At 35.0% G+C, this 25,630-nt stretch overlaps 10 protein-coding genes across 10 annotated transcripts; 6 read left to right on the forward strand and 4 right to left on the reverse strand.

Annotated features, from left to right (window-relative positions):
- Positions 1–2,815: 2,815 nt before the first annotated feature.
- MAE1 (malate dehydrogenase (oxaloacetate-decarboxylating)) lies at positions 2,816–4,648 on the forward strand (the record flags this gene model as incomplete). Its single annotated transcript, XM_019182444.1, has 1 exon — positions 2,816–4,648. The coding sequence occupies one exon, from the start codon at positions 2,816–2,818 to the stop codon at positions 4,646–4,648; it is 1,833 nt and encodes a 610-aa protein (XP_019036451.1).
- A 149-nt stretch (positions 4,649–4,797) lies between these two features.
- Positions 4,798–6,483, forward strand: WICANDRAFT_97873 (glycosyltransferase family 32 protein). Its single transcript, XM_019186610.1, has 2 exons — positions 4,798–4,949; positions 4,986–6,483. The coding sequence occupies exon 2, from the start codon at positions 5,206–5,208 to the stop codon at positions 6,448–6,450; it is 1,245 nt and encodes a 414-aa protein (XP_019036452.1). The 5' UTR covers positions 4,798–4,949; positions 4,986–5,205; the 3' UTR covers positions 6,451–6,483.
- A 13-nt stretch (positions 6,484–6,496) lies between these two features.
- On the reverse strand, positions 6,497–7,465 carry RSR1 (Ras family GTPase RSR1; the record flags this gene model as incomplete). The annotated part of the gene is made up of 2 exons (XM_019186611.1): positions 7,339–7,465; positions 6,497–7,290 (listed from the first exon to the last, which is right to left on the reverse strand). Coding segments are annotated over exons 1-2 (496 nt in total), but the record flags the coding sequence as incomplete, so codon positions are not given.
- A 278-nt stretch (positions 7,466–7,743) lies between these two features.
- On the reverse strand, positions 7,744–9,029 carry AIM41 (Aim41p). The gene is made up of 2 exons (XM_019186612.1): positions 8,406–9,029; positions 7,744–8,353 (listed from the first exon to the last, which is right to left on the reverse strand). Exons 1-2 carry the CDS (start codon positions 8,624–8,626, stop codon positions 7,933–7,935), a joined length of 642 nt encoding a protein of 213 aa, XP_019036454.1. The 5' UTR covers positions 8,627–9,029; the 3' UTR covers positions 7,744–7,932.
- Positions 9,030–10,351: 1,322 nt separating this feature from the next.
- WICANDRAFT_97876 (uncharacterized protein) lies at positions 10,352–10,800 on the reverse strand. Its single transcript, XM_019186613.1, has one exon. The coding sequence runs from the start codon at positions 10,763–10,765 to the stop codon at positions 10,487–10,489; it is 279 nt and encodes a 92-aa protein (XP_019036455.1). The 5' UTR covers positions 10,766–10,800; the 3' UTR covers positions 10,352–10,486.
- A 281-nt stretch (positions 10,801–11,081) lies between these two features.
- On the forward strand, positions 11,082–13,076 carry RFC1 (replication factor C subunit 1; the record flags this gene model as incomplete). The annotated part of the gene is made up of 1 exon (XM_019180586.1): positions 11,082–13,076. A coding segment is annotated over one exon (1,995 nt), but the record flags the coding sequence as incomplete, so codon positions are not given.
- Positions 13,077–14,020: 944 nt separating this feature from the next.
- Positions 14,021–14,980, forward strand: WICANDRAFT_36389 (uncharacterized protein; the record flags this gene model as incomplete). Its single annotated transcript, XM_019182429.1, has 1 exon — positions 14,021–14,980. One exon carries the CDS (start codon positions 14,021–14,023, stop codon positions 14,978–14,980), a length of 960 nt encoding a protein of 319 aa, XP_019036457.1.
- A 256-nt stretch (positions 14,981–15,236) lies between these two features.
- ZWF1 (glucose-6-phosphate dehydrogenase) lies at positions 15,237–16,736 on the reverse strand (the record flags this gene model as incomplete). Its single annotated transcript, XM_019182366.1, has 1 exon — positions 15,237–16,736. The coding sequence occupies one exon, from the start codon at positions 16,734–16,736 to the stop codon at positions 15,237–15,239; it is 1,500 nt and encodes a 499-aa protein (XP_019036458.1).
- A 2,606-nt stretch (positions 16,737–19,342) lies between these two features.
- WICANDRAFT_97882 (Zn(II)2Cys6 transcription factor domain-containing protein) lies at positions 19,343–22,161 on the forward strand. Its single transcript, XM_019186614.1, has 3 exons — positions 19,343–19,592; positions 19,616–20,865; positions 20,903–22,161. Exons 2-3 carry the CDS (start codon positions 19,629–19,631, stop codon positions 22,015–22,017), a joined length of 2,352 nt encoding a protein of 783 aa, XP_019036459.1. The 5' UTR covers positions 19,343–19,592; positions 19,616–19,628; the 3' UTR covers positions 22,018–22,161.
- A 665-nt stretch (positions 22,162–22,826) lies between these two features.
- WICANDRAFT_97889 (Zn(II)2Cys6 transcription factor domain-containing protein) lies at positions 22,827–25,533 on the forward strand. Its single transcript, XM_019186615.1, has one exon. The coding sequence runs from the start codon at positions 22,998–23,000 to the stop codon at positions 25,482–25,484; it is 2,487 nt and encodes an 828-aa protein (XP_019036460.1). The 5' UTR covers positions 22,827–22,997; the 3' UTR covers positions 25,485–25,533.
- Positions 25,534–25,630: the final 97 nt, after the last annotated feature.

The raw sequence follows: 25,630 nt of genomic DNA on the forward strand, positions 1-25,630 counted from the left end.
AATTGAGCAATCAAAACATTTATGAGATAGATATTTGAATAGAGAAAGAGAATGATTACAAAATGTCGTTTTCTTTGACTTTGAGGTTAGGTAACTGATACGAATTCAAGGACAGGTGTTAAAATTAGAGCTTGTCGCGAATGCCATGAATATCCGGAGAAAGATCTTGTTGCAAAAAAATGAACAAGGGGTACAACTTTTCTTTCTTTATACTATTTGAACAGATCATGTTTCCAAGTTCCAACTCGCTGAGGGTATATTTGAATTGACTACTAGTTTTGATTTTTGAAAGACTGACTGTTTATCCAATTGCAATACAAATATGCTTTTGTTTGAAGGTTCTATCCTCTGTGACTTCATCGTGTGATGTTGATCATATCTAAACATTATTATAACAATATTAATTATCAATCAATTAAGATCACCCATTGTTATATACCATACTGTTCCTGAACTGAAATCTAAGATAGTTTTCCAAAGGTTTCTTTTCAAAAATATGGGTATACTACAGATTTGTGTTTGATCAACTGATATTCCTTGAATCTTTATACAATAGGAACAGATGTTGGTCCTTGAAATGCATGAAATTTTTACCGTTCTTCAGCTTTACAATGATGTAGTATAATCGGTGCTCAACAACGCTTAGCAGAAGCGCTTGGGATGTCTTTCTAATGAGACGTTAGAGACTTTGGCGAAGTATTAGTTGCTACACTCTAAATTATAACCAACTAAAGACAATCCTAACTAGGCGCTGGCTATAAATTGACCATTTGATTAGTATAATTATCATTATTATCTAATAATTTCTTTGTGCTTTATATATTTAAAAAACAGCTGTACAACGAATTAGATTGACTAATTTATATATTTATAACTAATCATATACTAATATTAATAGTACGTCGTATAGCTTCTGGCGAGATGTCGTCGTCGACGCCTGCGGTGGCGTGAAGTTAATTATATCATGAATATTTAATTATTGGCCAATTATTAGCTTCACAACTAGGACATTACGACTAATGTCCTGCTGTGATCTAAGTGGCTAAAGAATACCTACTATAGTGAGAATTGACACTATTATAATTGATTATATATAGTATTATAAAAATTTATATAAATTAAATTAATTTTGGAAGATTTATTTAAATGCTAAGTTAATTTCAAATAATCACAGCACAAATGAGGCCCTAGCTCAAAATATTTTTTTCAAAAAATAATGATTTCAAAGAAATAACAAGACTAGAATAATCTACTAACTTTTTAATACTACCATCTTATTTATTTCAAGGAATAGTTACAATAAAACTACAATTTGCAGCACTTACTTATGAACCTCGGACCGTAGGCTGAAAATTACATAATCTCCCGTATAACAAAAAATAAATGCGTCAAACTAAAAAAAAGTTTTCGGATTAATTTTTATGATGATCCTAAAAAAAGAAAGATTTGACATAAAAATTGGTGTCCTTTCTACACTGGAGGTCCAAAAGGTTGTCCATTCAAAATGACTGAACGTGTATTAAGGTGATGCTTCATGGGGCTACAAATTGGAATGCTGAGGTTTCAATCACCTGTTTCAGCTTGTTCACCATACTGTAATTAGCTACTCTCATATCACCGAAGCTAGGAATAAAGACACATTTTGTAGCCAGTTGTATCAGAGTATTTATCCTATATAGCCTCTTTTCATTTGCTAAATTGTAGTTAAGTACACAATTTGAAGCCTACACGTTATCAATGAATTGCCGGTCAAGGCATTCCAAAATTCATGTGTATGTGAATCAGATGTTGAAAAGTGTATCAATCTCCGATTGTTGAAATTTTTATGGCAGAAAAAAGTTTGCACAGTAATTAAAAGTAAATTACCATACGCGATCGTGTACACCTTTTTTTCTTACACAAACAATTTAATACGAATCAATAGAAAACAGGTGAAAAAGGGAGGAGGTTAGTAGATCCCCCAAGATCTCGTAACACTAGTATTAGAGCAACTAGCTTCCTAACTAACCCCAACAACACCATAGTAATTCATACAAATCTTTTAACACTTTGACACCTCTGAAATCTCTTCAGCCAGCTCTGGCACCACCCGAAGCACGGAATACACACAGCGAGCGGGGAGGGGCACACTTCCGGGCGTCGAGTAAAATTGCTGAATCGAGTTTTTATCCGGTTGGCTCCATAGAGGAGAAGTGTGAAGGAAGAACTGAGCGATGTTGGGTACGCTAAATAGGATTAATAGAGAGTATGAAATGTGGCACAAGATGGTGTAGACATGGTTGGAATGGTGAGAGTATTCCCAATAACAGAGGCCCTATGCTCTGACTCACCAGCCCATGGCTATTCCACCCAGCAAAGACTGGGCCCACAGCGCTGCTCCAGGGACAGTCGGATAAAAATGGAACTAACTAGATCGGGCACGGTACGCGCCACACACGCGCATTGTTGTACTGGTTTTTTCTGATTCTCGATGAGCTAAATACTAGTTAAATAGGGAATATAGCTGTTTTCTTCCTATCTGCTACAAAACCACATCCTATACACCGCTATCCTCCAGATTTCAAAGACAAGGAAGCTCTTTTTGGTTGTTGTCCTGCTGTTGCTATCCTGCTTTCTCCCTGGTCTCATTTAAGACTCATCTTTACATATTCAAATATCTCATATATATTCAGGCCATACTGCTCCAATCATGCTAAGTTATAAATCCCTAAGACAGATCAACATCAATAACTTGAAAACAATGACTATTAGCTCTTCAAGAAGTTATAGCTCTCCATCTGCTAAGGCTCAAGCCACAGCTACTCTAGACAACACAATGGGTCGTCATCAAGCTGCTACATCTCATGACATCAAGAGACCTATTGGTGAAGCTGCCAAAGCTCAAATAAACACCCCAAAGAGAACTAGATTAACAGTTGAAGGTCCAATTGAATGTTCCCTTTCCGGGTTCCAATTGTTAAACTCTCCTTTATTCAATAAAGGTTCTGCATTCACTGAAGAGGAAAGAAAAGCTTTTGGTCTTGAAGGTTTATTACCTGCTCAAGTAAACACTTTGGATGAACAAGTTGAAAGAGCTTATAAACAATTGTCATACCTCAAAACACCACTAGCCAAGAATGATTTCTGTACTTCAATGAGAATCCAAAATAAAGTTTTGTTTTATGAATTAGTTAGAAGACATATTAGAGAATTGGTTCCAATCATTTATACACCAACTGAAGGTGATGCCATTGCCGCTTATTCTCATAGATTTAGAAAACCGGAAGGTTGTTTCCTAGATATCACCGACCCAGATTCCATAGAGAGAAGATTGGCAAACTTTGGCGAGGATAAAGATGTTGATTATATCGTTGTTAGTGATGGTGAAGGTATTTTAGGTATTGGTGATCAAGGTGTTGGTGGTGTTAGAATTGCCATCTCCAAATTGGCCTTGATGACATTATGTGGTGGTGTGCATCCAGGTAGAGTTATCCCTGTTTGTTTAGATGTTGGTACTAATAATAAAAAATTGGCTAGTGATGATTTATATATGGGTAATAGATTCCCAAGAATTAGAGGTGAACAATATGATCAATTTGTTGATAAATTCATTCAAGTGCTAAAGAAAAGATTCCCTTCAGCCACTTTACATTTTGAAGATTTTGGTGTCACAACAGGTAGACCTTTATTACAAAGATATAGAAACCAATTGGCTTGTTTCAATGATGATATTCAAGGTACTGGTGCCGTCGTGATGGCTTCTTTAAGTGCTGCTTTGAAACATACAAATAGACAATTACTAGATTCTGAAATTGTCATTTATGGTGCCGGTTCAGCTGGGTTAGGTATTGCTGATCAAATTGTTAATCATATGGTTACTCACGGTGCCACCGTTGAAGAAGCCAAAGCTAAAATCCATACAATGGATGTTAGAGGGTTAATCCTTAAATCTATGAAGGAATCTTCAACTAAAGATCAACATTCATATGCTGATCCAGATTCAGAATGGGAAGGTATTGATACAAAATCATTATTGGAAGTTGTTCGTAAAATCAAACCAACTTGTTTGATTGGTTGTTCTACACAAGCTGGTGCATTCACAAAGCAAATCATCCAAGAAATGTATAAGCATAACCCAAGACCTATTGTTTTCCCATTATCAAACCCAACAAGATTACATGAAGCCTTCCCAGTTGATATCATGGAATGGACAAATAACGATGCCCTAGTTGCTACAGGATCTCCTTTCAAACCAGTTGACGGTTATGTCATTTCAGAAAATAACAATTGTTTCTCATTCCCAGGTATTGGGTTAGGATCTGTTTTATCAAGAGCTAAAGTTATTAGTGATAGAATGATTTCAGCCGCCGTGGACCAATTAGCTGCATTATCACCTCTAAGTCGTGATCCAAAAGCTGGTTTATTACCACCATTAGAAGTTATTAATGATACTTCTGCAAAAGTTGCAGCTGCTGTTATTTTACAAGCTTTAGAAGAAGGTAATGCCAAAATTGAAGATGAAGTTCAACCAGGTAAGGATGAATATGTTAAAGTCCCAAGAGATTTCGATGCTTGTGTTGAATGGGTTAGATCACAAATGTGGAAACCTGAATATAGACCAATGATTCAAGTTGAACATAGGGAAGATATACATACTCATCAATATTGAGTTGGAATTTTTTAAAGTTTTTGTTATGACATTTAAAAAGAGAGTTAATTTATAGAGATACATTGTGGATACAGTGACAAAACATTGGATAAAACTAATTTAATACAAAAAAAATAGAAAATATTAAAAAAAATGTTGTAGTTTCTGATACATTCTGAGGTACAGATACGTGTCAATAAATGTCTGGTAGGGACAGTTCAGACGCTAAAATGTGATTTTCAGGGGAGAGAATCTAGACATTCTGCTTAGTACATTCAAAATTACTCGAGATCATGAGATCTAGATCTTTTATAAATAATCCCTCTCGACAAAGAAGTTGGTCCCTTCTTTAACAGTATTTCTCCAAGGCTCAAAGTGAACAATTTCTTTATAGTTTGAAAAATTTCGTACCTTAAAAATTTTCGCGTCGCATTTTCCAATTCGCGATTTTTTTCTCTTGTGAAGATCTAGATTGATCAAAAGACCAGTGAAATTGGGCTATAATTGAAATTGAAATAACAACGTCCAACTTAGTTCAACTCATTGTTCTCTTTTATTTATCCAAGGAATAAATAGAAATGAAGGAACTAAAGAAACTCACCAAGGTTATCAACAAGAATAAAAAGCTCAAGGTCTCAATATATTCTTTGCTGATCATAACGATATTTGTTCAATTCTATCAATCAATTTATGGTATCTCTTCATCAAATCATAAACTTTTCAATACATTGATCAAAACACCATCAACTACTTCATCGTCATTATCTTCAAACTCATTATTTTCAATCTCCAAGAAACCTTTACCAAATAGTCTACCCAATGATGCTTCATTAAGAGAACAACTACATTTCCAATTCCCTTACGATTCAACAAAACCTTTCCCAAAGATAATATGGCAAACTTGGAAAGTCCCAATAACTTCACCAGATTTCAAATCAACCTTCCGTCGTTATACCAAAGAATGGGATGAAAAAAATCCAGACTATTTATATAACGTCATTCCTGATTCAGCTGCACATGAATTAATCAACCATTTATATTCCCCAATTCCAAAAGTCTTACATGCTTACAACATCTTACCCAAGACTATCCTCAAGGCTGATTTCTTTCGTTATTTGATCCTTTTCGCCCGTGGTGGTGTTTATTCAGACATTGACACCATGGGGTTGAAACCAATAGATAAATGGGTTTCAAACAATCAAACAATTTTCGAAACTCCAAATAATGCAGGCGTTGTTATCGGAATTGAAGCAGATCCTGATAGACCAGATTGGAACGATTATTATGCCAGAAGAATCCAATTCTGTCAATGGACCATACAGAGTAAACAAGGTCATCCAATGTTGGGGGAACTGATTGCTAAAATTACTGAAATTACATTGGAGAAAGAAAGAGAAGGTGTTTTGAATAAAATCAAAGGGAAAGATGCAGGTGATGATATAATGAACTGGACAGGTCCAGGGATTTTCACTGATGAAGTTTTCAAATATTTGAATGAAGTTATAACATTAGATTCATCTGTTAAAATTATAAATAAGACCCCACAAAATGAGTATAATCAAGGTTTAGATATTTTCCAGAAAGGTGTTAATTGGAGATTCTTCACATTGATGGAACACCCAATCATATTGGATGATGTACTTGTGTTGCCAATCACTAGTTTCAGTCCAGGTGTTGGTCATATGGGTTCAAAATCTCCAAGTCATCCTTCTGCTTATGTTCGTCATATGTTTGAAGGTAGTTGGAAACCTGATGCTGAAAGAAATATTATCGTAGATGAAGAGCCAAAAAAACCTGCATTACAAAATGTTGTCGTTCAATAGATGATTTATTGCTTCTCGTTTAGTACGTAGTTAGTTTGTAAAAAAAGTCCCGTTAAGATTAAATTAAAAACACACAATGAAAGGAAAGGAAGAAAAAAGGCTATAATATAGTACAGCTTGACTTCTTCTTCTTCTTCTTTTGTGGCTGACTAGCACCTGAAGTATTAACTTTACCTAATGGTTTTGGTGCCACTTTTTGTTGCTTTGATTGAGAACTAGGCACAGGTTTTTGAACATTAGTTTTTTGTTGTTGTGGTGCAGTTGAAGAGGATGTAGCAGCATTAGGTATAGCTGAACTATCCGTGCTATCTTGTTGTGTTTGCTTTTGGTTTTCTAATGATTCATTTCTCATTATCTGTCTAACAACATCGATAAAAGCTTCATCAACATTAGTTTTATGCATTGCAGAAGTTTCGTAAAATGGGACTCTACCCCATTTTTCACTAATTTTAATACCGTCTTGAGGTTGCAAAACTCTTTCATCAACTAAATCACATTTGTTACCAATTAAAACCATAGGCACATTTGTTGAATCTTTAATTCTTAAAACTTGTTCTCTTAATGCTAATAATTCTTGTAATGAACTTTCATCATTAACAGAATATACTAATAAAAACCCTTTACCACTCTTGATATATAATTCTCTCATTGCAGTAAATTGGGCAACACCTGCTGTATCCAAGATTTCCAAATCACAAGCACGTCCATCAACTTCAATTTGTTTACGATACGAATCTTCAATTGTTGGGTCATATGAATCTATGTAAACACCTTGCACGAATTGTACGGTTAATGAGGATTTACCAACACCACCAGCACCAAGAACAACGATTTTGTAATCTGCAGAAGGTTAGTAAAGATAAGTTTGGATGTTTGACATTCACATACCTCTCATGATAATTGTTATGTAAAAGCCCTGACTATGAGATTAATGAAATAAATAAGCAACAAAAAAATAATGCAAATGAATGGGTTCCAAGCGAGTGCGATTATATAGTGAGCTAAAGATGAATGAAACTCTTTCTAGTTGAATATTGATACGTTCTAAACTAAAAAGAAATGGGTTGAAGATTGTGGATTTCGTTATTTTTTTTTTTTTGAGCATTTCACGAAAATTCAAACTTCTGTTTAAGGAAAGTCAACAGGCGAGTTGCATTTGGGTTAGTGAACGAGGAAAATAGGCTATTAAGAGTTCAAAAGGATGCTTGTGGATTACGAGAGTAATTTTTGGAGGTAGTGTATAACCAGGTTCGGTCTTTTCAGGTCCTGAAAATGTGCAATTTTGGCGTTTTTATTGATATCAGACGCGTTCCTGAATTGACACGAATTTTATTTTTGGAGAAAGCAGGATCTAAATTTAATTTGAATCGAAACAATAGGATTTTTATGATGGATAAAGTTACAATTTTAATTTCAAAGTGTCATTAAATATGCTTTATTTCGATTCATTCTATTTACAAGTTTTCATATCGGGCCTCGATCTTATTTCTTTGAGGACAACTCCTTAACAATCTTACCCACAGTGGCCTTCACTGTATCAATTGAAGCATTCCACTCAGAGGCAGCTTTATTCCAGTCAACTTCTTTGAAAACAACTTTAGGATTTAGTTTACCTTCAGTTTTTTGTTTAAGTTCTTCAATTTTAGCATTAACATTTCCCACAATTTCTTCTTCACTTGCAACTTTTAAGGATTTTGAATATTCATTAACTAGTGAAATTGCTCTCTCTTCTTTTTCAACGAGCTCTGGTCTTCCATGAGATTGATACTCTTGAACTGAAGTCTTCATTTGATTTAGGATTGATCTATAGATTTCAAAAAGAACAAATTCGGTATGTTTTGAAGGATCAAGTTCTAATTCTTTGTTCTTGATAGCTGTAAGTAAGTACTTGATTGTGTCTTTTCTATTAAAGAGTTGTCAGTTTGAATTCTTATAATATTAGAGATACTGCTCACCTTTCAGCATCTTTGGCCAACATGGCAGCCTTCATATCTTTTCTCAAAGTTGTAGTGGCTTCTTTATACATGGTGCTCACATTTCTCAATTGAAATTGAGCTGGACTTCTAATTGAAGATCTAATGACTCTGGAAAACATCTTGGATACTCTTCTTTTAACCTCTTCACACTCAACATTATTACACTTTATGATGTTCTCCTCGAGATTTTTTTTCACCATACATTTCAATTTTTTTGAAACCGGGACACAACATTATAAAGTACTACTACAGAAATTTCCTTTAATCAACACCACAAAATTTCATTATTACGTACTTTTTGAACTTTCCTTCTCAAGATATTCAGTCCATAACGACACAAAGCTTTCTCTTGAGCTTCTTCTACCACTCGCACTACCTGCTTGAATGAATCCAGCTTGAACTTTCTTATCTTCATCCCAATTTAGGAAATTTGAAAGTAATTGTAAAACTTCAAATTTTTTAGTATCACCTCTTGGTATTTGTAAGAATGATATCAACAAGTTCGAAATCAATTCCCTATCCACAGTTTCTGAGCTACTGTTTCTCTTAATCAATTGTAATGCTTTGGTTAAATGTTCATTTAATATCACAGCTTCATGACGCAATTTACCAATTTGTAGTTGTTTTTCTTTAACTTCATGTTCTAGTTTGGAAACTTTTGTGGATTCTTCTTTTAGTTTGTCATTTTCTTCTTGTAATGTTGCTATGTTTGTTTTGGTTTGTGCTAATGATTCTTCTAATTGTTGATATGCAGATATTTGTTGGTCCAATTTTGATTGGGATGCTTGTTCAGATTCTTCTAATTGTTTGGTTATTGACACCAATTTTTCATCTTTCTGAGTGATTTGGGATTGAAGACTAGTAATTGTATCGTTGAGTTCTTTCACTTTATCATTTAATTCTGTTATTTCATTGTTTAATGATGTGTTTATAATTTTGTCATTTTCTAATGTGATTAAATATTCTTCATTATTTTGTTTCAATGCTTCAATTTCACGTATTTGTTTATGAGTTGTACTAGATAAGTCATTTTTCTCATTTATCCAATCAGATTCTTTTTGTTCAAGTTCTTTACGTAGATTTGTTAAATCTTGGCTCAATCTATCACACTCAGAATTCAAATCAATACTTTCTTCTTTCAACAATTTCAAGCTTTTCTCCAATTCACTCTTTTCTTTGTTAACTGAATCTATCTTCTGCTTCAAATTCAAGTTATGTTTTTCATACTCTGATAATTGTTCTTGAGTTTGTTCCAATTCATTTTGCGCTTCCTTCATCTTACTGAAAACTGATTTCATTGATCCCAGTCTACTCAACAATGCTTCATACTGCTGTTCAACTCTCTCTTTGGCAGATTCAGTTTCTTCTAATTTGGACTTTAATGATTCAACTTCTTCGCTTGGAGATGTTGATTCAATTGGAGTTGGTTTGACTTCTTCAGCTTTGGAAAGTTGTAGTGTCAATTGTTCGATTTTCTCCTCTAGTTCTTTGATTTTGTCTTTATCCTCACTCGAGTCACTGGATCCATTGATCTGTTCACTTTCAGTTACTTTCTTGTCATCAACATCATCTTCCTCCTTGGATTCGTTTTCAACATTTTGTTTTTCTTTTGATTCAGATTCACCATCAATTTCAGGTTCCTCTTGGGCCTTTTCTTGAGCTGTATTTTCTTCTGGAGTCTTTGCCTTGGAGGCAGCAGTGGCAGCAGCAGCAGCCTTCTTCTTGTTGTTATTCTTCTTAGCCATACTTCAACCCAACAACCAATCAACTTTTGTATTCAGTTTTATTCACTTCAGCTTTTTGACGTTGTTCTGCTGTTCAAAAAAACAACAAAAAAAAGTTCACATTCGCGAAACTTTTTTCCAACGCGCGCAAACGAACGAAATTTTAAAACGCGTATAACTGGTGCTTTCTGAGGACAAAGACATTTGAAAGCATCAAAGAAATTGAAGATGGTGGACATCAGAGACTTCTTTGGGAATAGTGGTAAGAAGAGTGGAGGAAGTAGTGCGAAAGCTACACCAAAAGTATGTTGAAATTAGGTTGCAATTGATCCAATACTAATAATCCCTTTTATAGAAACCCGCAAAGTCAGTTCCTGCTAAAAGATCTAGACCTATCTCAATCTCAGATGATGAAGATGATGACATTGTCGAAGTGAAAGATCCAAAGAAAGCCAAGAAGGCACCAGAACCAGCGCCGGCTCCAAAGAAGTCAGAATTCTTTGATAAATCAAAAAAATCAACCACAGCACCTAAGGCTAAGAAGAAGAAAGATGATGACTTTGTCGTTGATGATGATGATTTCATAGATCTGGATGACGACGATGATGATTTCATGGAGGATTTGAAAGAATTGGAGGCTTTACCAAAAGCAAAAACTTCAACCAGATCCAACACAAAGGCTGAAGAGAAACCAGAACCAAAAGTTACAAAACCGACACCAAGTCCCAAGAAGAAGGCAGCACCTAAGTCAACTCCTAAATCAGCACCGAAAAAGACATCGAGTGGTGGCGGTGGTGAAGTCACTGCACTTGATGTTTTATCAAAGATTGAAGATGCTGAATTACCAGAAGATATCCCAACTGGTGAAGGTTTCAACTATCGTGATTTCAAAGCTCGTCAATCAGACTTACCTGTACAATCGGGCTCACTAGAGATTCCAGAAGGTGCACCAAACTGTTTAACTGGGTTAACAATGGTGTTTACAGGTGTGTTACCAAATTTACCAAGAGATGATGCTGAAAATTTAGCTAAGAAATATGGTGCAAAAGTTACAAAATCAATCTCTTCGAAAACTTCTGTTGTTGTTTTAGGTGAAGAAGCTGGTCCAAGTAAAGTGCGGAAAATAAAACAATTGAAGATCAAGGCAATTACCGAGGATGGGTTCATTCAATTGATCAAAGGTATGCCAGAAGAAGGTGGTGGTGGTGCAGAAGCTGAGAAGGCTAGAGCTAAAAGAGAGGAAGAAGAAAGAAAGGCATTGGAAGAATCAGTTAGACTGCAAGAAGAAGAAGAAGCTGCCGCAAAGAAAAGAGAAGCTGCTATAAAGAAAGCCCAAGCTTCTGGTGATTATGCAAGTACCTCTAAGTTGAAAACTGATGCTGAAAAGTTATGGACTGTTAGGTATGCTCCTACAAGCACATCACAAATTTGTGGTAACAAGAGCTCAGTCACAAAATTACAAACCTGGTTAGAACAATGGCCCGCAAAATTTGGAAATAGGAAACCTGCTAAAGGTGAGTCTGAAATGAGGGCTGTCTTGATTCATGGTCCTCCTGGTATTGGTAAAACTACAGCTGCACATCTTGTTGCCAAATCTTTAGGTTATGATATTTTGGAGAAGAATGCATCAGATGTTCGTTCAAAAGGTTTACTTAACGCAGGTGTTGGTAATATTTTGAATAATAGTTCAGTTATGGGGTTCTTCAATCCTTCAGAATCTAAAAACTCAAATGGGGATAAGTTTTGCTTAATCATGGATGAAGTTGATGGTATGTCTGGTGGTGATAGAGGTGGTGTTGGGCAATTAGCTTCATACTGTCGTACAACTCAAGCTCCAATTATTTTGATTTGTAACGATAAATCATTACCTAAGATGAGACCATTTGATAGAGTTACATTAGATATCCCATTCAGAAGACCTTCAGCTAAAGAAATGAAGTCAAGATTAATGACTATTGCATTGAGAGAAAAAATTAAATTGGATCCAAATATCATTGATCAATTAGTTCAAGCAACAAGTAATGATATAAGACAAATCATTAATTTATTATCCACAGTTTCTAAAACTCAAAAAAATATTGATTCTGAGAATTCAAACGATATAAGTAAAGCATGGCAGAAAAACATTGCATTAAAACCATTTGATATAATACCTCGTTTATTAAGTGGATCTAATTATTCCAAAAATTCACAAGTCCCATTATACAAGAAAATGGAGTACTATTTTGATGATCATGCATTTGTTCCATTAATGTTGCAAGAAAATTATCTAAATTCTAAACCAGCAAACGGTGGATCCAAGTTGAAACATTTGGAATTAGTTGCTAATGCAGCAGAATCTATATCTCAAGGTGATTTAGTGGATCGTAAGATTCATAGTGCAGAACAACAATGGAGTTTGATGCCACTGCATGCAATTATGTCAACAGTTAGACCTGCTTCGTTTGTTGCAGGTTCATTAGGTGGTCGTGTTAATTTTACTGCTTGGCTAGGGCAAAATTCAAAAGCTGGTAAATATTATAGATTATTGACCGAACTACAATATCGTTCAAGATTACGTACATCTACTGATCAAGTTGAATTTAGATTGGAATATATCCCAGTTTTAGCTAAAAAATTATTAGATCCTTTAGTTGAAGGTGGTGCTGATAGTATTCCAGATATTATTGAAATATTAGATCATTATTATTTAAACAAGGCAGATTGGGATTTCTTGATGGAATTTCCTATTGGTGAAGACGTTACCCAAGCTAAATTAAAAAAGATTCCAACTGCAACAAAATCCAAATTCACAAGAAAGTACAATTCATCATCTCATCCAATCTCCATCTATAGACCTGGGTTATCCACTGGAGTCTCCAAACCAAAGAAAGATGCACCAGACCTTGATGATGTTGTGGAGGATGATCCAGAACCAGAAGAAGACCTCATTGACGAATAGAGCTTTAAATAAATCAATTTCACACAACTGAAAGTTTATCCGAAGCGTATGGCTCTGTGGCCCGTAGCACATCTGTGGCGTGTACCGATTCTGGTTTTTTTTTTTCTTTCGTTTTTTGAAAGGGGCGCTTTAAAAGAAAAATCAACAAGAAACGGTACAATCGAAATTTGAACAGTTTTTGTATTGGAAAATTTATAATTTGGTGAAGAAGACGTAGAAATATCAATTCAAATTTGGTGCTGAACGAGGTGCAGTTCTTCTCCCATTCAAATCAACAAACACATCCAGCTGGCCAGGGTATTTACACGTCACGACGCGAATTGGTACAACCCTTGCTGAACCTGCAACTACCATAGATCACGAGAACAGAGAAGGCAATTGAAGAAATTTCAATAATAGGAGGTTATACAATCCAAATTAATAAAGTCTCCTATTCCATCTAAATGGATCAAGCCTAAATCATTGAGAAATACAACACATATCAAAAAGAGAATAAAAATATCAACCACATTCGCTTATAATCCAAACAATAGGAAAAACAATAACAATAATAAATCATGTCAGCACCACCACTATTGCGTCCACCAGGTGTTAATAATAAAAATCCAAAATCTCCAAGACTAAAGATACCCACACTAGCAGTGAACACACCTCCAAAGCTCACAATAGACACAAGTCCAAATGATCAGAGAGGTCCAACTGGTGGGTTTCTACAAACTCATCAAAGAACTGATTCTCACAACTCATCATCAGCTTCATCATTACTATCTAACAAACTTGCAAATCTAGAAATAACAGACTCATTGGGACCAAGCTCCATATCACATTCACCAACCCCGTCAACTGCAACGTCAGAGGCTAGCGCTGGTGTGTTTAGTGCTGATATAATTGCAGAGATTGATTCCTCTTCAACTTATAGTGTGAAGCATATGGGAAATTATGAAGATGAAGGTGAAGGAACATTACAAGTGCAACACAAAGATGTTAATGAATTGGATGAAGAAGGTTGGAGGATTGTATCCAAGAAAGGTGAAATTATAGAATTGGGTGTATTGGGTGAAGGTGCTGGTGGTTCAGTTAGTAGATGTAAATTAAAGCATGGGAGCACAGTGTTTGCACTAAAGACAATCATAACAGATCCGAATCCAGAGACTCAGAAGCAAATATTGAGAGAATTGCAATTTAACAAGAGTTGTAAAAGTCCCTTTATTGTTAAATATTATGGAATGTTTTTAAAAGAAGAGACAGCTTCAATTTGCATATCGATGGAATATATGGGTGGTCGTTCATTAGATGCAATTTATAAAAAAGTTAAACTACGTGGAGGAAGAATTGGTGAGAAAGTTTTAGGGAAAATTGCAGATTCCGTGTTGAAAGGTTTATCATATTTACATGAACATCGTATAATACATCGTGATATTAAACCACAAAACATTTTATTGGATTCGGATGGGAACATCAAATTATGTGATTTTGGTGTAAGTGGAGTTGTTGTCAATTCATTAGCGACAACATTCACAGGGACGTCATATTATATGGCACCTGAAAGAATTCAAGGACATCCATATTCGGTGACGAGTGATATTTGGTCATTAGGATTAACTCTATTAGAGGTTGCTAAGGGTCAATTCCCATTTGAAATGGATACAACAAATACTTCACCAATTGAAGTGTTGACATTGATTATGACATTTACACCAAGGTTAGAAGATGAAGATGGAATTGTTTGGTCTGGTGCTTTTAGATCGTTTATTGATTATTCTTTGAAGAAAAATTCATCAGAAAGACCTAGTCCAAGACAGATGTTGTCACATCCATGGGTTGTTGGACAAAGTAAAAAAAGTGTTAATATGGGTAAATTTGTTAGACAATGTTGGGATGATGTGTAATGAAAATTTTAATTTAAAATTGTTTAATGAGTATGATATAGATGATTGGGTAATCATCGATAATTTAGGGGCTTCTCGATAATTTAAGAAGAATGTAATAGAGAAATTAAGAGTGCAGTGAGCTACTACAAAGATTAAAACCTATAGTCATATCATAAATTTAATCAACAAAATAAAAAATCAACACACGATAAACTGAAAATCACCCATTATAAAACTCTTTTTAACATCCATCTCTCTTTCAAGTCCATTCTATTTATAAGTTTCCTTGAGGTCTAGTGATTGGCCATTGATAAGTACCTTCACTAGTGAAAACATAACCATGTTCTTTCAAGTATTCATGTAAAGTTTCTGGACCTCTAGAGCCATAAGGATAACTGATAGGAGTTGGAGCTTCTGGACCTTCCAAATATTCCAATAATGGTGTGAATAATTTCCAACTAACATCTAATTCATCATCTCTAACAAAGTTTGAATGATCACCATGTAAAGCATCTCTAATCAATGATTCATAAGCTTCTGGGATCCAGAATTGAGTGTATCTGTTCTTATAAGTCAAGTCTAGGTCAGTTAATGAAGTTGAAGTAGATAAACCTGGTTGTTTAGCATTCAATTTGATATATATAGCTTCATTTGGTTGGATTCTGATAACTAATTCATTTGGAGGAATTGAATCAAACATACCAGATGCAACTGGTTTATATTGGACTCTGACTTCAACTTTACCATCATTCAAAGCCTTACCAGCTCTTAAAATGATTGGAACACCTTCCCATCTTTCATTTTGGATCTTGAAAGGTAATGCAGCATAAGTAACGGCTTTTGAACCTGGTTTAACAGTTTCATCATCAGTATAAGCAGGTTTTGAACCATCTTCTGATTTACCATATTGACCAACAATGATATCATTCAAGTTTATCTGTTGGAAAGCTTTCAAAACTTTAACTTTTTCATCACGAACACTTTCCGGATCAAAAGAAACTGGTCTCTCCATAGTTAATAAGGTCAATACTTGTAATAAATGATTTTGCATAACATCTCTGATGATTCCGATATCATCAAAGTAACCACCTCTACCTTCAGTACCGAATGGTTCTTTGAATGAAACTTGAATAGATTTGATATGATCTCTATTCCATGAAGCATTTAAGATTTCATTACCAAATCTTAAAACTAACAAGTTTTTAACCAATTCTTTACCTAAGTAATGATCAATTCTGTATAATTCTTCTTCTGTAAATAATGGGGCCAATTGTTCTTGTAATTCTCTTGATGATTTCAAATCATGACCAAAAGGTTTTTCCACAATGACTCTAGTTATACCGTTTTTAGCATAAACATGTTCTTTCAATTGTTTACCAACATCAACAAACACAGAAGGAGGTAGAGCCAAATAGAATAAACGATGTGGTTCTTCAACTTTTTTTTCAGCTTCAAATTTTTCAATTTCAGAATTTAATTGTTTGAAACCTTCTGATGAATCATATGGACCAGAAATATATGTAATCAAACTTAAGAATTCAGAAACTTTACCTTTTGATTCTTCAGTTGGAGTTTTCAAAAATGGAGTAATACGTTCTTTCACTTCATCAGTTGATAATTTTGATCTAGCGAAACCATAAATTTTAGTAGTTGATGATAGGTAACCTTCTCTGAATAAACCAAATAAGGCTGGGAAAGTCTTCTTTTTAGCTAAATCACCTGAAGCACCAAAGACAGTGATTACAGTGTGTTCCTTGAATTCAACGTGTGGCATTGTATATAGGTTTTAATTTAACAATTGATGGCAAAAAGGTGTAAAGTTGCTGTTAGGGATGAGATGGCACAATAAAAAAAACAGCAATTGAAGTTTGTTTAAAGATCAATTGACTCAGTAGATATATGACCTAAAGTTCTCTGTAGTTTTATTGAAGTACAAAAATGGCACTCGTTGATTGCAGGTGTTTTTTGAGAAGGGTGTTGGACAAATTGGAAGCAAAGGTTCAAAGTTTGGTTATATATCAAATCATCGAATCTTTAAACGGAGGCATCCAATCCGCCTAAATTTTTTTGTGTCTGACAAAATCACACGTGACAATTGTGGATTATGTAACAATAGTAGCCGGAAAAACTTTTACAAGAGCTCAAGAGCATCAATTTGTTGAGAGAAAAGGGGGATTTTGAAGGCTGTATTAGTTGGGGGTATTGTAGTTTGGATTAGGTGTTTTTTTCTTGCTCTGGTGGTTGCAATTGGGTGGGTTTATGGTGTTCTGGGATTGAAGGAACCAGATTAGCCTCGCTCAAGATGTTGACGAATTGGCGAGCTGATTGAGCTGAGTAAAGCTCCTTGATTGAGCGAGGGGATCGGGTAATTAAACCGTGAACAATATATTGAAAGGAGAGAGGGCTTCTTAACTATGGCCATGTTCAGATTTAGCCATCTATTCTTCTATACTATTGAGTCACAATCCCACCCCTACTCAATCTTAAAATCAATTAATCATCATCTGGAAGATTAACATTTGAAATAATTGTCCGCTTTTAACGGAACACCGATTATTATCATAGGCTAGAGGGTAACACTGCCTAATCTAGCACATATTGCCGACAGTTGAATCGATAAATATTTGGTGGAAGTTTTTTGATATTTAATTTAACAATACAGTTATAGAATCAACATGATTTGATCAAGTGAATAGAAATGGATGTGTTGTTTTGAGAGCATACAGGATCTAAAGCACATTTATGTTCGAGATGTAATGAATTTAACCAACTTATTAGGTTTTGTTGCATTGACAAGATAATTTCATCAACTAGTATAAAAGAATACCAGAACTCTGGCTTAGGAAACCGTTTTTTAACTTGGCTAAGGAGATCAAGAATCAAGAACAAGGTTGTTCTCATCTGCAAACTTTGCTGCAATCATGGAACTCATATTGAACGCATTTCACAGCTCATATCTCATTCATCAACCTGTGGAGTTCCAGTATTTGTTTATCATCTTCTAGGATGAACATGGCTTTCAGATCCAAACTTTAATATGCTTAGGATAAACTCATGGGTGTGAATTCAATGTGTCGCTTAGTATATTATATTTCTGATAAGTACATGAATATGTTTGAATTGCAAGAGAATACAATAAGATAATTGAGACATAACGTCATAAATATGAATTGTTACTGCATCATGATAAATATGAGTCATGTTTACTTAGGAAAGTGTTATAACTTCTTATGATCTGAAGAAGGGTTAAGTGCCTTTTCAATAGATCACATAACTTCTATTCAATTCATTTCAATGTTGCACAACAGCTTATTCATCAAATATTGGTACATATTTCAAACAACAACAGTCTGATATTCGTCAAATTCTCAATTCAATACCGGCCTTCCACCACTACCTTCGTCGCACTGTACTACTGGAGTTATTAAAAAATTGATTTAAGAAGGTCCAATATCGAAAACGTGATAACAGACTACCATTTTTAATGAAGATACGACCGAAACAGTCTATGTTACGAGAAGCAATTTGTTCATGAGGCCTCAACAGCTAGCTTCACTTCCTTGAGATTCCAGACTTATCAAACTGGGTCTTGCATTGTAAAATCTCATAAATTGCCAGCCTCATCTATATATTGATGAAGAAGTTGTAATTAATCTTCATTGGGTTTACCGGAAGCACCAGGCTGAGACAAATGATGACGAAGAACATAGACGTCAGTGGTCAATCAAATAGCAAATACCACAATCATTATTTATTATTTGTTTTTGACCGTTTGATATAGATAGATAGTTATCTTCAGGCCTTTTGACTATGGCACTGTTGTCGATTCTAAACAGAGAATTATGCAAAGTCTGCCTATTTTCCCGAGAGGTAAATGAATCTTCCTTGGATATCCAGCGGACTTCTTAGCTCAAGTCCACAAGCGCACTTGCGACAGTTGGCCTGTTATATCCATCCGCCAGCACATTTCATCTCCATTTTCCAGCCTTTGAAAACTTGAAAATGAAAGGGTACTTTGACTCCTTTGCCACTGGCCTGTGGAGCTAATGAATCACCATGAGTATTTTGCCTTGAATCAAGCTTCTCCCACCTAGAGTGTACCTCAATTGGCTCTTTAGGAACTCTCCGTCAGCAGCCCTAGGCAGAACTAATGAGCCCATGGCGCCAGGGGGCTCCGGCTGAGACCGCCAAAAGGTGGGAAAAAGAAACGCGATATCCGAGGGCCCTTTCTGACTGAAAAAATCTGTACAAGTAGATTTCCTTCTTTTAAAAAGCGTAATCATCGCCAGTTTGGAAAACTTGCTCATGACACAAGTTTTTGGAATATTTTTTTCTTGAAAAAACCAAAGATTTTCACATCCTTATTCATTTCAGTATTCACCAATTTGCCCTAGTTCCAATTCACACGAGAAGCTTCTGATCGTGTGGCCGACGTGTTTTTTTTTGTTTTGTTTTTCCCGCGAATAGCAGGCCTTTTGAGTTTTTTGCTACCAATTTTAGTGGGTAAGAGGTGGTTGAAAGGTTTTTGATAGTCGGTGTTTTTTTTTTTGCAGAACCATATCCTTGGGTAAAAAGATTCAAATCTGTAATTTAATTTGTGCTTCTTCTCATATAGACTCGTGCTTGTTCAAGGTGTTGACGAGTCATCTCTTTTGAAGATTCCATCATGAGCAACAATATGAATGCAGTGTGCATAGGTTGTCGTTTAAGGAGAAAGAAATGTGACAGAGGCAAACCAATATGTACGAGTTGTTTGGAGCTAAATATTAGTCCAGATTTATGCATTTACCCTAAATCAAAGCTACAGCTTGCCTCCAAAGATTCCAAAATAACCTTGGATTTATTGAGAAGTAAAAATAAAGAACTGAAGGAAGAATATGAAGCGGTAAAAGCTGGCGAGAAACCATCAACCAACTCTTTGCAAAACAACAATGTTGTCCTTAGCAGTCAAAACAACCCAAGTGACAAGATAGACAACACACCAATAAACCCATCCGCAGAGGTTCTAGGATTCGTTCAAGATCCAATAAATACCACAGTTAAGGAAACAAACGAATTTTTATTACATTGTGGCCCATTATCATGGGTCTCTTTAATGAGTTTTGAAAAAGATTTTGCTCAATTATGTCTTCAATTTGGACAAATTATTGCAATAGCTAAAGATCTTCGAAAGGATTCAAGACGTGGTGAATTCATCGATCAAGCAGATTCAGATACTCGTTTTAATGATATTAAAAGTAGATTATCCAGAATATTGTTGGGGATTGACCCAAATGAAAACATTTTCAAAGTTATGGAGGAGCTTTTCCTGGAGATTGAAAATAGATTGCCTCATTATGATATGGTTATGACTTTGATTGATAGATTCTTCATCACTACAAGGATCCAAAAGATGGGTGTGATTCAATTGAACGAAGATAGTTTTTATGAAACTTTGAGTCAAATTATTACAAAAGATTCAAATGGTCGTGTAAAGATAACTGTTAAATTTCCTGATGAATACTACAAGACCCCTGGTGTTTCATTATTGTTGTCAATTGTTGCAACGATGCTTTTCCAGGTGAATCAATTAGTCAATCCAATCACATCTGCTAATCATTTGTTGATTTTAGATTGTATAAAGGTGTTATTCGTTGGTTTTAGTATCTTTAAAAGAACATCACCAACACCCGAAGCTGTTGTTTCACCAGAGTTGGCTGTTCAACTATTGCAAGGGTTTCTATATTATGTTGGATTTGATCGTTATAATCCACATGGTCGTGAACATGAAAAAGCTGATAAGACAGGTGAGAATGCTATATGTGTTCGAAAGATGGTTTCTTATGCTAGAGCTTTGAAACTGAATTGTGATATTGAAAAGATTTATAGACATAAATCCAAGAATTATAGACGAAGTTTGAAAAGTATTTGGTTTGCATTGGCATTTTTTGGATATTGGAGAATCTATTGAGTTTGGGTTACCAACAAAGATCAAAAGGGATGAACTTTATTGTTATGATGATTGTCAAGATGAATATTCCAAATCGGTTATTGTATTGAATGAGTTGATTGCTGATTTCCAAAATATTGAAAAAATTTCAAATACGTTAGATTTCATCCAATTGGTGGAGAAGAATCTTATTACAAAAGCTAAAAACACATTAAGAGATTTATTTAAACCGATTCATGAAGATCTGAAAACTTTAAATGAGATGAACTTTGATGATTTATCATTAGTGCACAAGTTCATGGCCATCACACAAACTTTTAACGTCAGATTAACATTACTCACCTTAATTGAAACTTATTATCATCATTGTTTTGCTCGTTTAAAACAATCAGGTTATGATAACACTGATTTTTGCAAAAAGTATCAAATATTGGCAATGAAGTACTCATTATTAGTTTTCCAAGTGATATCAGGTATATTTTCAGCTTATAGAAGATTATGGGGTCATGAGAATAGTACAACATTTGGTAGTTTAGGTACAATTTTGGCAATTTTCTCCACAATGAAGTTTACTTTTAGAAGAGTCACTATTTTCGCTGGTGCTAGAGTATTTGAAGGATTACCAGTTGAAAAATCCACAGTTATTTTAGATTTGTTCGAATTGGGTAAAGAAACTGATTCTGAAATTTTGAATTATTTGTTGAGAACCCAAAAACATCCGTTTTTCACCATTGCAGATTTAGAAAATGGTGTCGTTGATAATCATGATGAAATTTTGCTAAAGAAATTTTCAATATTGACAGATTATAGATTTTCCATGTTGAGTGCTGCTGTTTCAATGTACAACTTGGCAGAATCATTGAACAATAGTCGTTATGATTTGAATTTTGTTCGATTGAATCGTGCATTTTATTTTGCTTTGAAACTGGTTTCATTTTTCACAAGATTAGAATATAGAAATGAAGTTTATGGGAAAGATAGTTTGACTAGCGGTAAGAATAAAAAGAATACCATCAATGAAGTCAATTTGGAAGAATTTTACAGACAAGCTATTAGCACTAAATCCAATGACGCCTTGGATCTGGAGATATTCTTCAGTGCTCCAAATTCAAGCGGATTTTTTTAAAGTATTGAAGATGGTGATTTTAAGAATTTGAAAACAACAAGGACGTTCTAGACTTATACGTTTTTTATAAAGAAGAAGACAATTTTTATAGATTGAAGTGGTTTGAGAGCACATTTGAAAGCAGACAAGAACTATTTATATGACGCAGTATTATTGGTGTTTGCGTTGAGTTGCTTATGAGTTTAATGATTTTAATGAAATGTGTTATAATGTTTCAAACAGTAATTTGATACAACAATATGTAGGTGAAACAATATTTTACATGGCCTACTAGCTACTAGCTACCTCGATACTGGATTGATCAGCCGAAACTGAATTAATTTCATCAGGCGTAATTAGAGTGTCACAAGATGAAAGGCGATAACAAGTCAGTGGTTTGAACTGCCAGTCAATCTCCCTGATAGTGTAGAATCTAGATTCTGGTTAGTTATCTTCAATGAATCTTTGGTTGCTAGTGGCAACGGGCGCTTTGGGCCTCGGAGAGCCAACAGAGAATTCTTAGGCAGACTCTATGCAAAGAGCTCTGCCCAGCGAGATGAGGGTACCAACGGGGTCCAGGCTCCAGGCAGCGGATGCTGAAAAACTACAAGGGCAGTCAACAGAAATTTATATAACAGCAACATCAGCCAACCCACTTTACACTAAACCTTCATCTTTGGAACTTCACCTGAAAGTTCAACCGCGTATTTTCATTGTGTCCAAGTCGCCAAAGTTAGTGCCGCTGACTGTTATTTTCGAATATTCGATACAGAAGGCTGCTTTCAAGATTTAGTCAGTTCAAAAAACAAACTAAAAAAATTCTTTGTCTCCCCAACATTGAATCAACTATCAAAAAACGGTTCATCAGCACCAGCAACGATTCATTTCGGTCAATAGTCTGTTGATAACCCCTGGATTACTCAACTTTATCAAGAGCCTTTTCATATAAGCTGAAAGTTTTTTCAAATCAAGGAAGGGCACAAGCCGCCGTCACTAGCAAGATGTCAACAACAACAACTGAATTTAACGAGCAAGACCTTAAACCATCAACTTGTATCGCGTGTCGACTCAGGAGAAAAAGATGTGACAGAAAACAGCCTATATGTACAAGTTGTGAAGAGCTAAACATCTCTCAGGATCTTTGTGTTTGTCCTCAAAGTAAGTTGGGACTTAAATCAAAGAATTCAAAAGTTACATTAGATGAGTTGAAGGAAAAAAATGAACGTTTACAACAAGAACAAGAATACCTTAAATCTATATTGAATGGTGAACTACCTGAACCTGATGTACGAATGAAATTAAGTCAAATCTTGAACTCAGAACAAAAGGTAAAAAAGCAAGATAGGAATTTATTTTTGACTGTTAAATCTGGCCTTTATTCATGCTCTGCACATTTTGGGTCAACGTCGTGGCAATCATTGTTAGCTTCAAATCCTCAATATTCACAATTCATGTATCAAATAGCTGCTGTGTTGAATCATGCTCGTATGGAATATGATCGAAGAAAACACACGTTTCAAGGGCTAGCAGCTGGTGATCCAAGATTGAATGGGATCAGGGCGAAGATTGTGGAGGGTGCCTTGGGGCTAGCTCAAGTTGATCTCAATCAAATTGGGATTGATCTCATAAGTGAGATTGAAGCAAGCTTGCCAGCGTATGGAACCTTGTTGGGATTACTAGAGAGTTATTTCTTATTCAATAAACATAGAAAAATTGGGTTTGTTATGATAGATCAAGAAGAATTTTTCAATGAATTCCATCAAGTGATAACAAAAGATGAAAGTGGACTAGTTAAAATAACAATTTCATTACCTGGAGAAGAAGTGAAAACATCATTTTTGTTTTTGTTGGTGTCGATGATTACCTGTATGACTTTCATAATGAATCAATCTTATGGGCCATCAACTTCATACAATCATTTATTACTTCATGAACATTCTGAAGTGCTTTGTTACTATTCAGCTATGCTAATGAAAAGCCTTCAACAATCACCTTCATCAATGATTGACTTCAAGGTGGGTGATTTCAAGTACATGTCACAAATGTTTCAAGGGATTGCACATTTTTTGATTTTTGAAAGATACACACCTCATGGAAGATTGATTGAGGTTGAAGATGCAACAATGGGGCATTCAATCTCCATTAAAAGAACATCTGGAATGATGATAGGCTCGGATTTTTACAATAGGATTGATGAGGTTTTCAAGCACAAGTCGCTAAACTATAGACGTGGTTTGAAAAGTGCATGGTTTTTTGCAATTTTTGTTGATTCATGTGAAGCTGTTGAAGTTGGTGTTTTACCTAAATTTAAACCTGAGGAGCTAAAGATAAAAGATGAAGATAAAAGTAAATACACTGAAGCTATTCTTTTGTTGAATGAAACAATAACTAAATATTTGAGAAAAGAACTGAAAGATTCAATGGAAGTTGTGGAACTGATTTCAAAAGAATTGGTGCCAAAGATCAAAGCATTTTTAAATAAAAATTTCCCGTCAATTGGTCAAGTTGTTGCATTATTGAAAACATTGGACTTGGAAGATACTTCTAATGTTGATACTTTTTTTGATCTTACAGAGTCATTTTTGGTTCAATTGTTATTTTTATCCTTGATTCAGGTGTTGTACAGTGTTTGTTTCAAAAGATTAGAAGAAAACCATAGATTTTCACCACTGCACAAACGTTTCAACTTATTGTCTTTGAAGTATTCATTATTGATGTTCTATTCAGTCCCTGCGTATTTGGAGTGTCATCAAAGAGTTTCAACCCATAAAAACAGTATTGTTTTCGGTGCTCTACCTGCGCTATTGGCTATTTTCCCTCATTTAAGATACTCTTTTAGAAGAGCTGCCTTGACTGCTGGTTTGAGAATCTTTGAATATTTCCCTGTTGATAAACGTACATTGTTCAGCAGTATTTATGAAAAACATGATAAACCTGATGATGAGATTTTGAAAGAAATTTTAGAAAAGGAAAATTTTCAACCATTCTTTTCTTTCCAAGACTTGGAAGATTTCCAAATTGATGAAGATCATGAAGCTTTGCTGAGTAAATTTTCAGTGTTGAACAATTATAGGTATTTGATTTTATCATTAGGTAAAGCTGTGATTGATTTACAAAATTGCTTGAGAAGTCAATATATCAACTTGAGCTTTATTAGATTAAATCCTTCATTTTTCAGAGTTGTGAAGACTTGCAGTATCTTTTTGAATGTTGCATACTCAGATATTCAAGAAGTTCCAACAAGTGTCAATCCATCCCAAGCCCAATACTCTCAAATGCAATACGTTGATAATACTACAGAACCAAAAGACAGAAATCCGAATGATAGAGCACATCTTTTCCCTGATCCTTTTGTTCCCCCAGAACCACAACCTGAACTAGATTTGAGAGGCTTCTTCAATACCCCGGGATTGTATCACCCTGGAAATGTCGATGAATTGTTGTCATTTGTTCCAAACGGTGGTGCCAACATGTACAGCTACCAGTGAGGCAACCTTTTTAACCTACTCTATTTACGTTTTATGACTCCCTTAAAATATATGATACGGTACATTAACATGTGTAATTCTGTAGCCGTTTCTATGGACGAGGTTCCCTGTCACAGCTCAGAATTCTATGCGGAGCTGGCATTCCC

Source organism: Wickerhamomyces anomalus (genome assembly GCF_001661255.1).
Source record: "Wickerhamomyces anomalus NRRL Y-366-8 unplaced genomic scaffold WICANscaffold_7, whole genome shotgun sequence".
Taxonomy (NCBI): Eukaryota; Fungi; Ascomycota; class Saccharomycetes; order Phaffomycetales; family Wickerhamomycetaceae; genus Hansenula; species Hansenula anomala.

What these genes read in the sequence shown, in the direction of transcription:
- AIM41 (XM_019186612.1), bottom strand. Translation starts at nt 8,626, where the DNA reads ATGGTGAAAAAAAATCTCGAGGAGAACATCATAAAGTGTAATAATGTT. An exon ending in TTGGCCAAAGATGCTGAAAG is followed by an intron (nt 8,354 to 8,405) that starts GTGAGCAGTATC and finishes ACTCTTTAATAG; the next exon opens with AAAAGACACAATCAAGTACT.
- WICANDRAFT_97876 (XM_019186613.1), bottom strand. Translation starts at nt 10,765, where the DNA reads ATGAAATCATCATCGTCGTCATCCAGATCTATGAAATCATCATCATCA.
- WICANDRAFT_97882 (XM_019186614.1), top strand. Translation starts at nt 19,629, where the DNA reads ATGAGCAACAATATGAATGCAGTGTGCATAGGTTGTCGTTTAAGGAGA. An exon ending in TTATAGACGAAGTTTGAAAA is followed by an intron (nt 20,866 to 20,902) that starts GTATTTGGTTTG and finishes TGGATATTGGAG; the next exon opens with AATCTATTGAGTTTGGGTTA.
- WICANDRAFT_97873 (XM_019186610.1), top strand. Translation starts at nt 5,206, where the DNA reads ATGAAGGAACTAAAGAAACTCACCAAGGTTATCAACAAGAATAAAAAG.
- WICANDRAFT_97889 (XM_019186615.1), top strand. Translation starts at nt 22,998, where the DNA reads ATGTCAACAACAACAACTGAATTTAACGAGCAAGACCTTAAACCATCA.